This window comes from Ambystoma mexicanum, chromosome 2q, assembly GCF_040938575.1.
Source record: "Ambystoma mexicanum isolate Mex_15411 chromosome 2q, UKY_AmexF1_1, whole genome shotgun sequence".
In the NCBI taxonomy this organism is placed as follows: domain Eukaryota; kingdom Metazoa; phylum Chordata; class Amphibia; order Caudata; family Ambystomatidae; genus Ambystoma; species Ambystoma mexicanum.
Genome location: NC_090924.1, coordinates 965,291,964 through 965,304,889, shown reverse-complemented (window position 1 = coordinate 965,304,889; position 12,926 = coordinate 965,291,964). Strand labels below are relative to the sequence as shown.

Here is a 12,926-nt window from a genome sequence, read left to right as displayed (position 1 = left end):
GACTGGAGCAATAATCAATTTTAGCTCCATTGATGACACAGGCCACTGTGGCACAATTGGCTGATGATAGGAAGGGCTGTAGCTGAGCCAGGAGCTTCAAATGATAACACGTGCTAGAGACAAGACAGTTAACCTGGTTTTTCATAGCCAATTCTTGGTCAAAGATCACACCAAGTGTCTTGACCTTCTTCTGGGTATTGATATGATAGTCTGCAATTTTAAATAAATATTTTGCATTAAGCTTCTTCAGTTGCCTGCAGTTCCCAGAATCATAAGTTCAGTCTTTGAACTATTTAGGGGCAAGTTATTTACATGCATCCATGATTGGAAGATTTCATAGGTGTAATTTAACGAGACAGAGTCTCAAGTGTAATCACCAGTGATGGGCACAAGGCACTGTGTATCATCCGCATAGTTTGCATATACCACATCAACTTTATCTAGTTGCTCAAATAGTGGGATCATGAAGATGTTAAAAAGGGTGGGTGGCACGCATGAACCCTGTGGGACCCCGCACAAGATGGTGAACTCCTCAGCCATGGCATCATCAGAAAATACCCTTGCTCTATGTTCCGCAAGGAATGATTTCACCCACTCCATCGCTGATTCAGAGAAGTGCGCCAATGTCTGCAACCTCTCTGCCAGCATAGCGTGATCCACAAGATCAAACGTGGCAGAGAGATACAGAAGCATAAGCATAGTCATTTTGCCCCCTGCCAAGGTTTGCATAAAGTTAGTCTTGAGTTCTAAGAGAGTGGATTTGGTACTATGGGCTTTTCTAAAGCCAGATTATTTGGGCCCTAAGATGTTATGTGTGGCCAAAAAGGCTTTGATCTGAAGATGAGCTACTTTGTCGAGGATCTTCAATAAATAGGGTACGTTCGTAATGGGGTGATAATTGCCCGCTATACTGGGATCATGAGAAGCCTTTTTTTAAAGTGTAGAGATCCAAGCTTGTTTTATATTGCTTGGGAAAGAGTTTCCCTAAAAGATGCATTAACAAACTTTGTAATCAGGGACACCAGGTGTGGAGCACAGGCCTAACACTAATAGCCGGGCATACAACACCCCTACAGTTAGTAGGCTTGAGTTTGCCCAAAATCTCGGACAGATACTTCTCTGATATGGGCTTGAATGTAAACGCTGGGAATGTTTTGGGAGCTGCTTCTTCTAAAATGATCTTCCCGTCCACTGGGAAGTCTTTGTTTTTGTGACCGATACTTTCCTGTGTTTTTTCTAATTTGTTCAAGAGTGCCTCCTGGATATTATTACACCATATGGCATCTTTTACCACCTGGCTGGGCGGAGAAAAGGGAGTCACCAACTCTTTGAGGATCCTAAAAAGCTCCTTTGAGCTCGACACTGCACCAGAGATGCGAAGGTCATAATAATTCCTTTTTGCCCAGGTAATGGACAATGTATAGGCCTTAACAACCTGCAAATAGAGGAGTTTGTCCCCATTAGCCTTGTTTTTATCCCAGTGTCAAATTATTTAATCATTTATTGGATTTAATATGCATTCTGTTTCTCTCCTCTGCTTCGCACTTTCCACTCCCCCTGCCCCCTCCCATGCACTTTCCCCCTCTTCCCTTTTCCATGCACTTGCGCTTTTTTAAATGTCACTGGGCCTAGTGAGATCGCTGTTCTCTTATTTTTTTCCCTTTTTGCTTGGTTGCGGTCTGAAACACTTGTGTACAAGTGCGATATAAATAAAATATTTCATATAATTTAATTTCAAACTGACATTATTTCGGAGAAACCGAATTTCTGGCATAAGCCATTTTTTATCGGGAGGTTTTGTAGATGTGCGTTATTTCATTGGAGGTAAGCTTTCAACGGCTAATTCCAATGTCTTACAAGACATTGGATAATTCTTCCGCCGAGTGAAGGTTAGACAGATCGTTTGTCAGGGGTGCAAAGAAGGGGGCCATAGCTTCCGGTGTAAGTTTGCAGGTGTTTCTAAAAGTAACCCTGCAACCTCCTCTAAGAACTTTTTGCACTGGTGAGAGTCATATTCCAGTCCAGGAGATGATGATCCGACCACGGGCATTGACTATTATCTACATCATCAATGCAGATATTCTGAGATAGAACCCAATCCAGGGTTTTACTTTTTTCATGGGTGGATGACGTAATATACTGGTCGAACCCAAGGTCGGGTTGCATGGATTTCAATAGCATAGCTGGCGCGTCCAAGATATTAAAATAGCCAAAGTTGAAATCCCATACGATCAAAGTTTTAGTATTAGGTTTTAACATGGGAGCTAGAAGGTCACCAAAATGTGTGATGAAATCCTTGGTGCTGTGCGGTGGTCTGTAAATGATCACAATGCTAATCGTAGTGTTGGAATTGACTTGATACTTAGCCCAGAGCACTTCAGAGTTTGGGATCTGCGGAGTATCAATGTTACGTATATTAAAGGCAACCCCATCACCTCTGGCATTTAACCTGTCACACCTAAGAATATTATAACCATTGGGAACCGCGAGAGTAAGTGAGGATCCAGCTGCATCATGCAGCCATGACTCTGACCGCACAGAGATCTATTTGTTGATCCACAATATATGTGATCTCAGTGGAATGCCTAATCAAAGACCTAGTGTTAAGTAGCATACATTTCACTTTGACCGTAACAATACTCTTTAATTTCACTGCATGGCAGGTCCAACCTATGATGTATATAGAGGGCATGGATGTATCAATATGGCAAAACCCAGGTGACATCATACTTCCGATGGACAAGGCCAATAACCCTTGACCCATACCCAGTATATCCTGGGTTGTTTGATCAGGGTAGGAGGCGAGGATGGGCACCACATTAATGACCATGGCTCCTCTTCTACTTTGTTCGCCTAAGTGCTGGGGAGTTGTGTATGTGTGTTCTCTGGGACACTAGAAGTATTGAGGTCCTTCCCAGCTTTACAGTCCAACATCTGACAGTCTGCCACTTCTCCCTTCCCATGGGCCTTGAAATCAACCTCATGGGGCAGGATAGCGTGGATGGTAAGGGGAAAGCATTATAAGGGGCCATACACAGAGGGTGGGTGGGGCCATGTTCTCCATTGGGGTTGGGTGATTTCCTTGCCATATAGGCTTTTCCAGAGGGAACAATGATACCGCAGGACAAAGGCGTTAGAATCAGAGGAAAAACATCACGTGTACTACTGCATACAGCTATATCCATACCATGAGTATGGGTATATTTTGTATGGATGGATGACTCCATTGTATTACAGCTACCCAGCCTTGAGACTGAGAGGCTATTTGCTTCAGGTTTGGTGCATGTGGCTTTTATGGACTCCAAAACCTCCACAAGGCCCATTCTAAAGACAAATTCAAGTACGAAAGGGCTGTTTTGTAATACAGTTAAGCTGTGCGTGTCTTAATATAAACGTTTCCTGAGTACGCAATAATAAGAAACAGATAAAAATACAAATGAGCAATCCACTCAAAGTTCTCTAAAAACACTCCTGAAAGCACAACCTAAAAGCATAATACAGAGAAAGTCAATGGTAGATGTAGCACTATAATGAATAAAATAGTAATAATCCTAAAAGCTATCCCTTTACTGATCATTTTGTATGTCAGCTAAAATAACAATATCAAGCAGGCTTTAAGAATTTACAGTGGTATTAACTCTGTAAGCAAGGAAACAGCTTAACAAGCCTTCCTGCCCTCCCCGTGCATAACCCGCACAAACCGGCCCATAGCACCTGTTGCGGGCCACACTGGACAAACGGTCCTAATGATACTGATGTACCCAAGGGGGAGTAAGATCTTGCCTCGATTGCCAACAAACCTCTCGACCAGTAAATTATCCTTCAGTACCAACTGGATATAATCTCTTTGGCCTTTGGCCATTATACCTCAGTTGCAATTAATATCCTCTCTGATAACAGAGGTACATCCTCTAACATGACATATCCAGTAGATACTCCTGTGTACTAGCATTTCCTTGGTCTCAAGGGAACCTGGTCCTAGCTTTGGGACATTAGACATATAAATAGTGGCTCTACTGACATTACTTGACTGTGGGGTGTTGCTTTTACTTAAGATTGAACGCTGAATGATGGTTGGGAAGTTCTGGTTGTTCTTAATATAGCAAATATTAAGAAATACCCAACACTCCTAATCAACATGTATTTACTTGATATAGTAAATACATATTGATTAGGCGTGTTGGGTGTTGGTACAATGCGTTGATGGATGCCCCCAGTTCACATTTCCTTGCCAAAGGCTGTGATGGACCAACATAGCCTTTCAACTGCCTTTCAGGACTTATAGATTCTCAGTTGCGGTTTGTTTAACAACCAAATCAGGCACAATAGCAGGTTGGTTGGAGGCAAAATCTTTCTGGAACTTCGCAAGCCGAATCCCCTGATTGGCAATGATGTTACTCAAATTAGCTACCAAGTCTTTCTATTTTCCAACCTACCCCATTCTTCCTTTTAGATTATCATTTAAATTACATTTTCACCCACAGATCTTATATAAATGTGGTTTGTGGTTTGGTTTGGAGCTCTGAAGCGGCGCCGTTTTCTGTGTGCTTCTGCTGTTGGACTGCATTTTATGTTCCCGGCACTGCGAGCGAAGGAGTGAAGCTCTTGCCGGGAACTGCATTTCCCAATCCGCTTCCTGGAGGAGGCGGAGTTACAGACCCCCACGTGAGTGGTCACGTGAGCAACCCAAGCCCTCATCCCTGCGCCAGAGTCGCCCGAGTGGCGTGTGTGTTGGAGCTCGGAAGCGGCGCCGTTTTCTGTGTGCTTCTGCTGTTGGACTGCATTTTCTGTTCCCGGCACTGCGAGCAAAGGAGTGAAGCTCTTGCCAGGAACTGCATTTCCCAATCTGCTTCCTGGAGGAGGCGGAGTTACAGACCCCCACGTGAGTGGTCACGTCAGCAACACAAGCCCTCATCCCTGCGCCAGAGTCACCCTTGCGGCGACAAGCCCGTCGGGGAAAAGGGCGCTGACTGTTGTGCGGCTGTTTGGCGCTGTTCAAACGGGAGACTGCGGAGGTGTGCCCTCTTTGATCCCGTCACCGACATTAAAGGTAAATTTTGGGTATTAGTGCCCTCTTGTTCCATCAACACACAGCCTTGTTGCACAACCAAAATGTCTCTAACTCTGCAAATTCGCAAAACCAATGTGTCTTCACCTGCGGTGGCCTCCATCACACCAATGGAGGTTGTCGCAACCAGGTCTAAAAGTAACTTGAAAAAAATTACATCATCCACAACAATAACTCTGACTCCGCGTGCAAAAACACGCCTAAAAACGCAACTTGCAAGCAAAGATATTAGGCAGTTTTGCCCTGTATTAAAAAATTCTACTCTACTAAGTACAATGTCCCCTCCCCAACAAGACGCCCTCAACGTAGAAGGTATATCTAAACAAGCTAATGAGGTACAAATGGAAATCCCTATAAGCCCCTCCATGAGGTGCAATGAAGAGCAAATTGAACCAACCCTAAATATACCAAATGCAACATTGGACTCAATTCAAATGGAATCCTTGAAGCAGACTGTATTCAGTTGGAAGTTTTAGAAAACATGCCAATTTCTGATAATACCATGCTTCAATCCACAAATCAAATCGAACAAAAGAAAGATCCAAAACTCCAATTGGATAAAATAACAGAAATACAAGAGGAGGATCTTAATGATTCGAATGAGGAGGTCTTCGTAGATGAAGTTAAACAAATGACGCCTAGAAGTGTGCATACATCTCTCACCAGGTCACCGACGGACTATCACCAACGATGCTCAATGGACTCTACCATTTCGGAGGCTGCATCCTACATACTTCCAACGCCAAGACACCGTGAATCATCACGTGAAAAAGAAAAGGCTCCTGTTAATGCCGGGCTTTTGGAAGTTACTCTTATGGCAGTAAACACAACAATTGTTCAAGCTATTTGAAACTCTTGAATGCAAGATTAATCTACAATTCGCCAAGATTGACCATATAACTTTGTGGATCCAAACTCAAGCTATACAAATGGAGAAATGTGGTCGAGTTGAAGAACCATATAATGATCTATCCAAAAGTATTGAAATTGTGACTGTTCCCACTACATATTCTGCCATTCTTCCAACATTTGAACACGTCATTTGTCCAATTGAAGCGGATCAGCAAGTAAGCACACAACAAACTACATCATGGATAAGTGTTGAGAACTCGCCTAAAAAAGTGAAGCAACCAGCAAACGGAGCTCAATATGATCTATTTAACAAACAATCACGGAATAAAGGCCGTGCAAGACATTTTATCACCAAATCGTTCCAATCAATGAAACGAAATAACAAAATAACTAATTGAATACTCCGCGCACAAACAGTGGACCTGACAGATCCTACAAAGTCTAGTGTTGGCCAATCTATTGATGATGACATTTCAGGTCAAAAGGTCCCTGTTACACTTACATCGTCAAACTGTCATATATCACAAATCAATGAGTCTCCATTAAGTCAACTGGTTTCTTCTTTGGAAACAGTAATCCCAAATGAGCCCGCATTAACAATGAATCCAGTGACTCAGGAATACTATCCAAAGGCTCAATCAATTGATATAACGGAAAAAATAATGCAAGGAATCTTGCCAACAACGGAGATACCACAAATTGAACAACTCAAAGTTGCAGTAGATGCATACATTCTCCAGCGTACATCTGAGATAAAGGACCTGGCCGCAAAAAAAATTTCACAGATCACTGTGGCGAAATGCTCTGTGGACACGGTACAGCATAGTAAAGCGTTTGCTGAAACTCAGTGTGTAAAAGACAGAGAAAACAGAAGACAGTCTACATGTAATGTCTGGAGCGTTCCAGAGGTGGCAAACAAAACCCATAGTGATGAGACAAGGCACGATCAGAATGACACAATTAAATCAGTAATCGAATCTTATCTGGATACTCGTTTAGGATCATTCCTCCCGCCAAGATGCTTATTAGCCAAACCGAATAAAGTAACGTTTGCTGACGAACAAAGATTTGCCAGTGAGTTTGACCTTTGTCAAAAGACTAAACAAGTGACCAATGAATCGAACAGTAAACAATTTTCCTAAACTCAAGAACCTATATCAAAACAACAAAAACAGGACCTAAAAAGGAAACAAAAATTTGCAAACCATCATACATTAATTTTAAAACGTCGTGCGGCTCCTTACTCTCAATATGATCTGTCTCGCAAAAGTGTACTCAACATCTTTAGTGATGTGCCAGAACTAGGAGACCTCACCTCATTTGATATTAGCCAAGTGGAATTTATTTGTGATACTAATTTGTGGATTGTGCGTTTATGGATAAAATCCGGGTTAGTTATGAATTACCTATGGCAGGCACGAATGAAACTCTTTGCAATGGGTTTTCTCCTTGCTCAAGATCCGGAAAGAAACAATAGCGAAACAACCCCGGAGGAACAAGTAATGGCTACTCCAATTACAAGTGTTTGCCAGTGCTTGAAATGCAATGCTGATGATTCTGTATTTCCTAATGCCCGTCTCTCTCAGTCATAACCACCACCGACTCAAGAACAATATGAGCAAAAAGTTGACTCTGCTACACTTGTAAGTTGGAATACAAGGGGTTACTCCCATCTTTTAACTAACCCTAACTCCCTCTTGAATGACGCAGACATCATAGTCCTTCAAGAGACATGGCTAAGTGATGTACCACTATGGGATAACCATGTCATTGTAATTAACCCTGCAATTATAGCTCTAAAAGGTCGCCCAATGGCAGGGCTTCTTGTAGCCGTTAAGATGGGAATTAATATACAGTTACAGGCATGGGAAAACCCCAATAAGTTCATACAGTTGGTAAAAATCTCAATGGAGACTAAAAGGCTTGCATTAATAAACATCTATAGAAACCCAGCCGCGATTACGGATCTATGTTTTTACAAAGACTTATCCAATATGTTTGATATAATTGCACAATCCAAAGAAATAACTGATGTTATTCTAGCGGGGGATCTTAATATTGATGTTTTCAAATGTGAACGGGGGAAAAGAACACAGGATTACAAAAAGGGAAGTTCTCTCATGAAGCTATTTAACATGAGAATGGCTAATGGATCATTACCGGGAGATATTCCGCAACATGACACGTGGCAAAGAGGAACATTGACAAGCATTATAGATTACATATACCTATCAGCGGGGCTTTTTATGTCATCTATTGAATTTAAGATAATCAAGCAATCGAGCAGTGATCATCATATGCTATCTCTATCATGGTCAAGAGGCACACAGGAAAAAAGCATTACATCTCAATGGATGCCGCAAAAATTGGAAATCAATAATGCAAAATCACGATTTAAGTGGACACTGACTAAACTGATAAGCCTAAATGCAAATCTAATATTACAAAATGACTCATGGAATACTCATACATATGTCGAAGAACTTGCCACCTACAAAACTTTTTTTATCCCTTCGGGCCGTTCTCACCCTCATACATATGATCAGTTACTATCTAAAAAAAAAAGGAATATCGTAAAGAGCTGAGATTAGCCAGACATCTTCCCTGGCCTGAAAATGAAGAATTAGGTAAAACTTTAAAAAATCGTTATAGATCCTGGATACGGGCTCATAAAGGACAGTTATTTCAACAGGATGGAGAGACGTTTCTGAAAGCTGCAATAAGTAAGAATTCTGCACAAATATGGCAATTACTCAATCAAAAACTAAACCCAAACATTCAGCAATCACAATTAAATGGAGTAATTGAAAGTGAATGGGTAGCACATTTTTCACAATTGTACACAGATAAAGCCTTCGAGTATGATCCTAAGAGTTATTCAGCAGTGACCTGGAACATTGAATGTTCAGAAGAAATAATTGAGACGCTCATAACCAAATCTTCATCTTCGCGAGCAGCAGGCCCGGATGGCATAACTAATTATATGCTAAAACAACACCCACAACTTTGGGCCAAGATACTGAACAACATATTCCAGCATATATTAAAGATACGGAGGATTCCAGACTCATGGCGTAGGTCTATCATTGTGCCAATCTTTAAAAAAGGAGACCATAGCATACCAGCTAATTACCGCCCGATAGCGCTATTGAATTCCCCAGGCAAAATATTTAATAGACTAGTCTTAACGGCCTTCAATACTTGGACACTTGAAAATAAAATCAGAGATCGTAATCAAACAGGCTTTGTTCTCGGATTGAGGACGTCTGTAAACCTAATGATTCTAAATGCACTAAAAGCTCAAGCACAACAAACAAAAACAGCATTATTTTTCGCATTTATTGATTTAAATGCTGCGTTTGATTCAGTTTCTCGCGTAAAACTTCTTCAAAAATTATTGAAAGCACAGTGCCCACAAGATCTAATCGATATCATAGCCGCTCTTCATTCAGGCACGTCCATTCAAATTCGGTTGTCCTCTACTGGCCTGCTTTCTCAAGCAATCAACACATCAAGAGGCTTGAAACAAGGGTGCCTCATCACTATTTAACTTTTTCATTCATGATGTTCAAGAAATATTTTACAACTTACTTACTGACTCACCAAAAATGAATGGTCTTATAATACAAGCATTATGGTATGCCGATGACCTTGTGCTAATTTCTAAGACACTGATAGGCCTCCAAAAGTTAATAACTGCACTCTCAATCTACTTTGAAAATAATGAGCTATCAATGAACATAAAAAAATCCCAGATTGTAGCTGACACTCCTGCGAGATCACAAAGAACTAAGTTCGTATGGAGGGTCAAAAATATTACCCTCGATATTGTCTCAAGCTATAAGTATCTGGGTACTCAATTTGAAGCCAATTCAGTGACTATTGACCATCATCGTTCACTACAAAGTAAATTGAATATAGCAATTTCCCAGTCTAAATTGATTCTTTATAAATATGGTACATTTTCGATCAAGCCTGCCCTATATTATTGGCAACAAAAAGTAACTCCTACAATTTTATATGGGATGGAGGCACAAGCTTTAACTGACGTGAAAGATCTAGATAGAATGGAAGCAAAATTTTGGAGAAACATCTTACATCTTCCACAAGCAACCCCAGTATCATGCATAAGGTATGAACTCGGTCTTACATCGCTCAAGGCAAGATATCATTGGCAGCTGTGTGCGTTTTTTAGGAAATGCTTATTGAACATTGAAAGTGAATCAATTCTAGCTGTACTTGCGGCTTATTTATTTAACTCAAATCATCGATTTATAGTTAAATGGGCCACCTACGTCTATCAAATAATGGCTGTAGCTGAAGTAGACGTAGAAACTCTAACACAGAACCCTAACCGAGCAAAAAAAAAAATCTATCAGGACTGGTTGGCGAATCATACTCTTTGTCTTCAATACAAACATTTTAGTAGTTATGTGTTTCCAGATAAAAAAATGGGAACTGTTGAAACTTACATGTTAAAATCACCATCTCCTCAACTTCGCACGGCAATCTTGAGAATGCGTTTTGGCTTGTGGTTGACCCGAGACTTACTGGCTCAACGGAAACAAATAGACAAGTCAGATAACTTTTGTAGGCTCTGCCAAAAGACATCACAAAAAGAAACTTTAGAACACATAGTAGTGGACTGCCCTGCGCTGTGCCCATTAAGGAACAATGCCTACAAGAAACACATGACTGTGGTTGCTAATGTACAGCAGAATATGAGATGGGCCTATCTGCTGAACTCAACGAATATGAGTCTATTTATTGCTTCTGTTGAGTTTTTGAACAATCTTAGCTTGTATACACCATGCGACACTTGACTCTTTTACAAAATCTGTCCTAGTTACAATTACATGTCAGATGCACTAATATGCTTAAGTTCATGAGGCTTAAGGTAATATTATAATATATTGTAAAAATTATGATGGCATTAATTTATTTAATGTATTTCATGTATTTTACTTATTTTTTCATATTTTACTTATATTTCGAAGTATTCTTGTAAAAAATCTCTTGATTAAAAACAAGAATATATTAAAAAAAAAAAGGTTGTGTATAAATGTGGTTCATCTGTGTTATTGTTGAGTTTTACTGTTGGGCATTCAGATGTTTCCCCAACTGTCATTTTCTTTGAACATTACACAACTTCCACATCATGGGTCTCATTGCCCACGTCTCTGGCAGGTCTAGCTCCAAAGTGAGCTGCATTGTCAGGTACATCCTGTTTGGACGATTCCGAGTCAACCTCATGCCCCATCTATAAAGCAAATCTATTCTGTAGATGAACTTTGGGGGCTACCCAGGTGTTGCCCATACTGGGTTCTAAGCTGTTTAAATTCACCTGACCCTTTTCCTGAGGCACAATAAGTCTCCCCGGCATCAATAATCAACAATGTGCGGTAACAATGTGTCGCTACCTACAAAAGGACAAACTTTGTCCTGGTTAGGGGTATACCTCAATAATATTGTCATTTGAGGAGTTCAACATTTTTGGATTACACACTGGGAGTTTATAATTCCCCCTCACGACCTACATGATTTTCAATTATAAATTTGTCGAGGGGGTCCATGTTGCTCAATCTCCTTGTGCACCTCCATATTACCATTCTGTCGTTTGGAGTACCAGGGCCACCCACTTATGCTGGCTCTGTCACATTCATTTGCTTGATGGCCTCTAACTGAATGGCGCAATGTGAAGTCACTGTTTTTTTAGGGCCCCCATCAATGTCATATAGTAAGTCCTTGATTTCTGAGATAAACTCATTAACCTCATTCATAGGTTTAAAGTGCTGGAAGGCTCTTCTTGATTCGATCCCTGGAGAAACCACGAAATTGGCCTTGCGTTTTACCATTATTAAAATACTGACAACAAAATGAAAAATACAAATACGTGATGCAAAAAGTGCAAGTACATAATACAAGTGAATAAACAATGACAGAATTGAGTAAGCTAGCAATACAATCAAAATAATACTAAAAACGCATTCAAAGAATTAAAACAGTAGGGATAAAATTGATGATGCAGCGATTCCTTGGTTTACTATGAGGGAAAACACTCTATAAAATCCCCCTGCCCACCTTTAGACTGCTGTCAACTGCTTGCAAAATCAACACAAAACGAAAGCAATAAAAGGTCCAAAAACTATTAAAATAATTCAGGGTATTACCTCTTCAAAACTTGATTTATTCAATACAAAATGTAGAGCAAGCGTGGGACGTGCGATCGCTCAGTGGGCATCCAGAGTCCGTCTCCACCTCCCCGCTCCTTAAAGTGGAGCTGCACGATGTTACAAAAGCACGGCACAGATAATTAATCTAGCTAGATACAAGTTTTCCTCCTATAAAATTTCCATGGGCCCTGCTACAGGTGCAGAGCTGGCTATTTGATGGTTAGTGTTGTGCTGAAGGATTGAAGAACAAAGTACAACATCCAAGAGAAATGCTAACCAGGGTTTCTAAAGTGCAGCTGACCTAGTAGCTGAATAGAAATAAACAGACCTCCAGCTGCTTAGAGAGAGGGCGAGGCTCAATAATAGTTTGCGCTTTAGGGTTCACTCAGCACAGCCTGTATGGGGACAAAACTCATCTGGGAGCAAAGTAGGTTTGAAAATAGTAGATCTGCATCAGAAAGCCTCCCTCGCTCAAATCCCGTTGTACACACTAATCGTTGAAGCTCCAAAACGAAAATAATAGGAGGAAAATGGGTAGAAAGCACACTTTTCTCCACAGAGCAACCAAACAGCTCCAAAGTAGCAGGCTGTACACACGACTTGCTGGACGAGCTGAACCAGTCGCTAAGAGAGCTGTGTGGCCGTCAAACACTCCTCATCTGCCTGCAGATCCACCAGTTGTACTCCGTAGGCTTTTAGCAGCCAGGTTCCATCCATGTGCGACAGCGAAAAGTTCATCCATCAGAAATTAAACACCCAGCCCTTAGAAGCGGGTTGTATACAGGTTGGAACTGGCACCCCGCACACCCCAAACAGTGGCTGCAGACTTTGTG

The 12,926-nt window shown here is 41.0% G+C and overlaps 1 protein-coding gene across 5 annotated transcripts in view; it reads right to left on the bottom strand.

Moving 5' to 3' along the window:
- MYRIP (myosin VIIA and Rab interacting protein) overlaps positions 1-12,926 on the bottom strand; it is a 2,049,246-nt gene that overhangs the window by 260,447 nt on the left and 1,775,873 nt on the right. For 3 of the 5 annotated variants that reach the window (XM_069648262.1, XM_069648264.1, XM_069648263.1), the window contains exon 16: positions 10,393-10,470. The exons of the other annotated variants lie outside the window; for them this stretch is intronic. In XM_069648262.1, the coding sequence (XP_069504363.1) occupies positions 10,393-10,470 (78 nt within the window). The remainder of the gene's footprint in view (positions 1-10,392; positions 10,471-12,926) is intronic. 5 annotated transcript variants of the gene reach the window in all.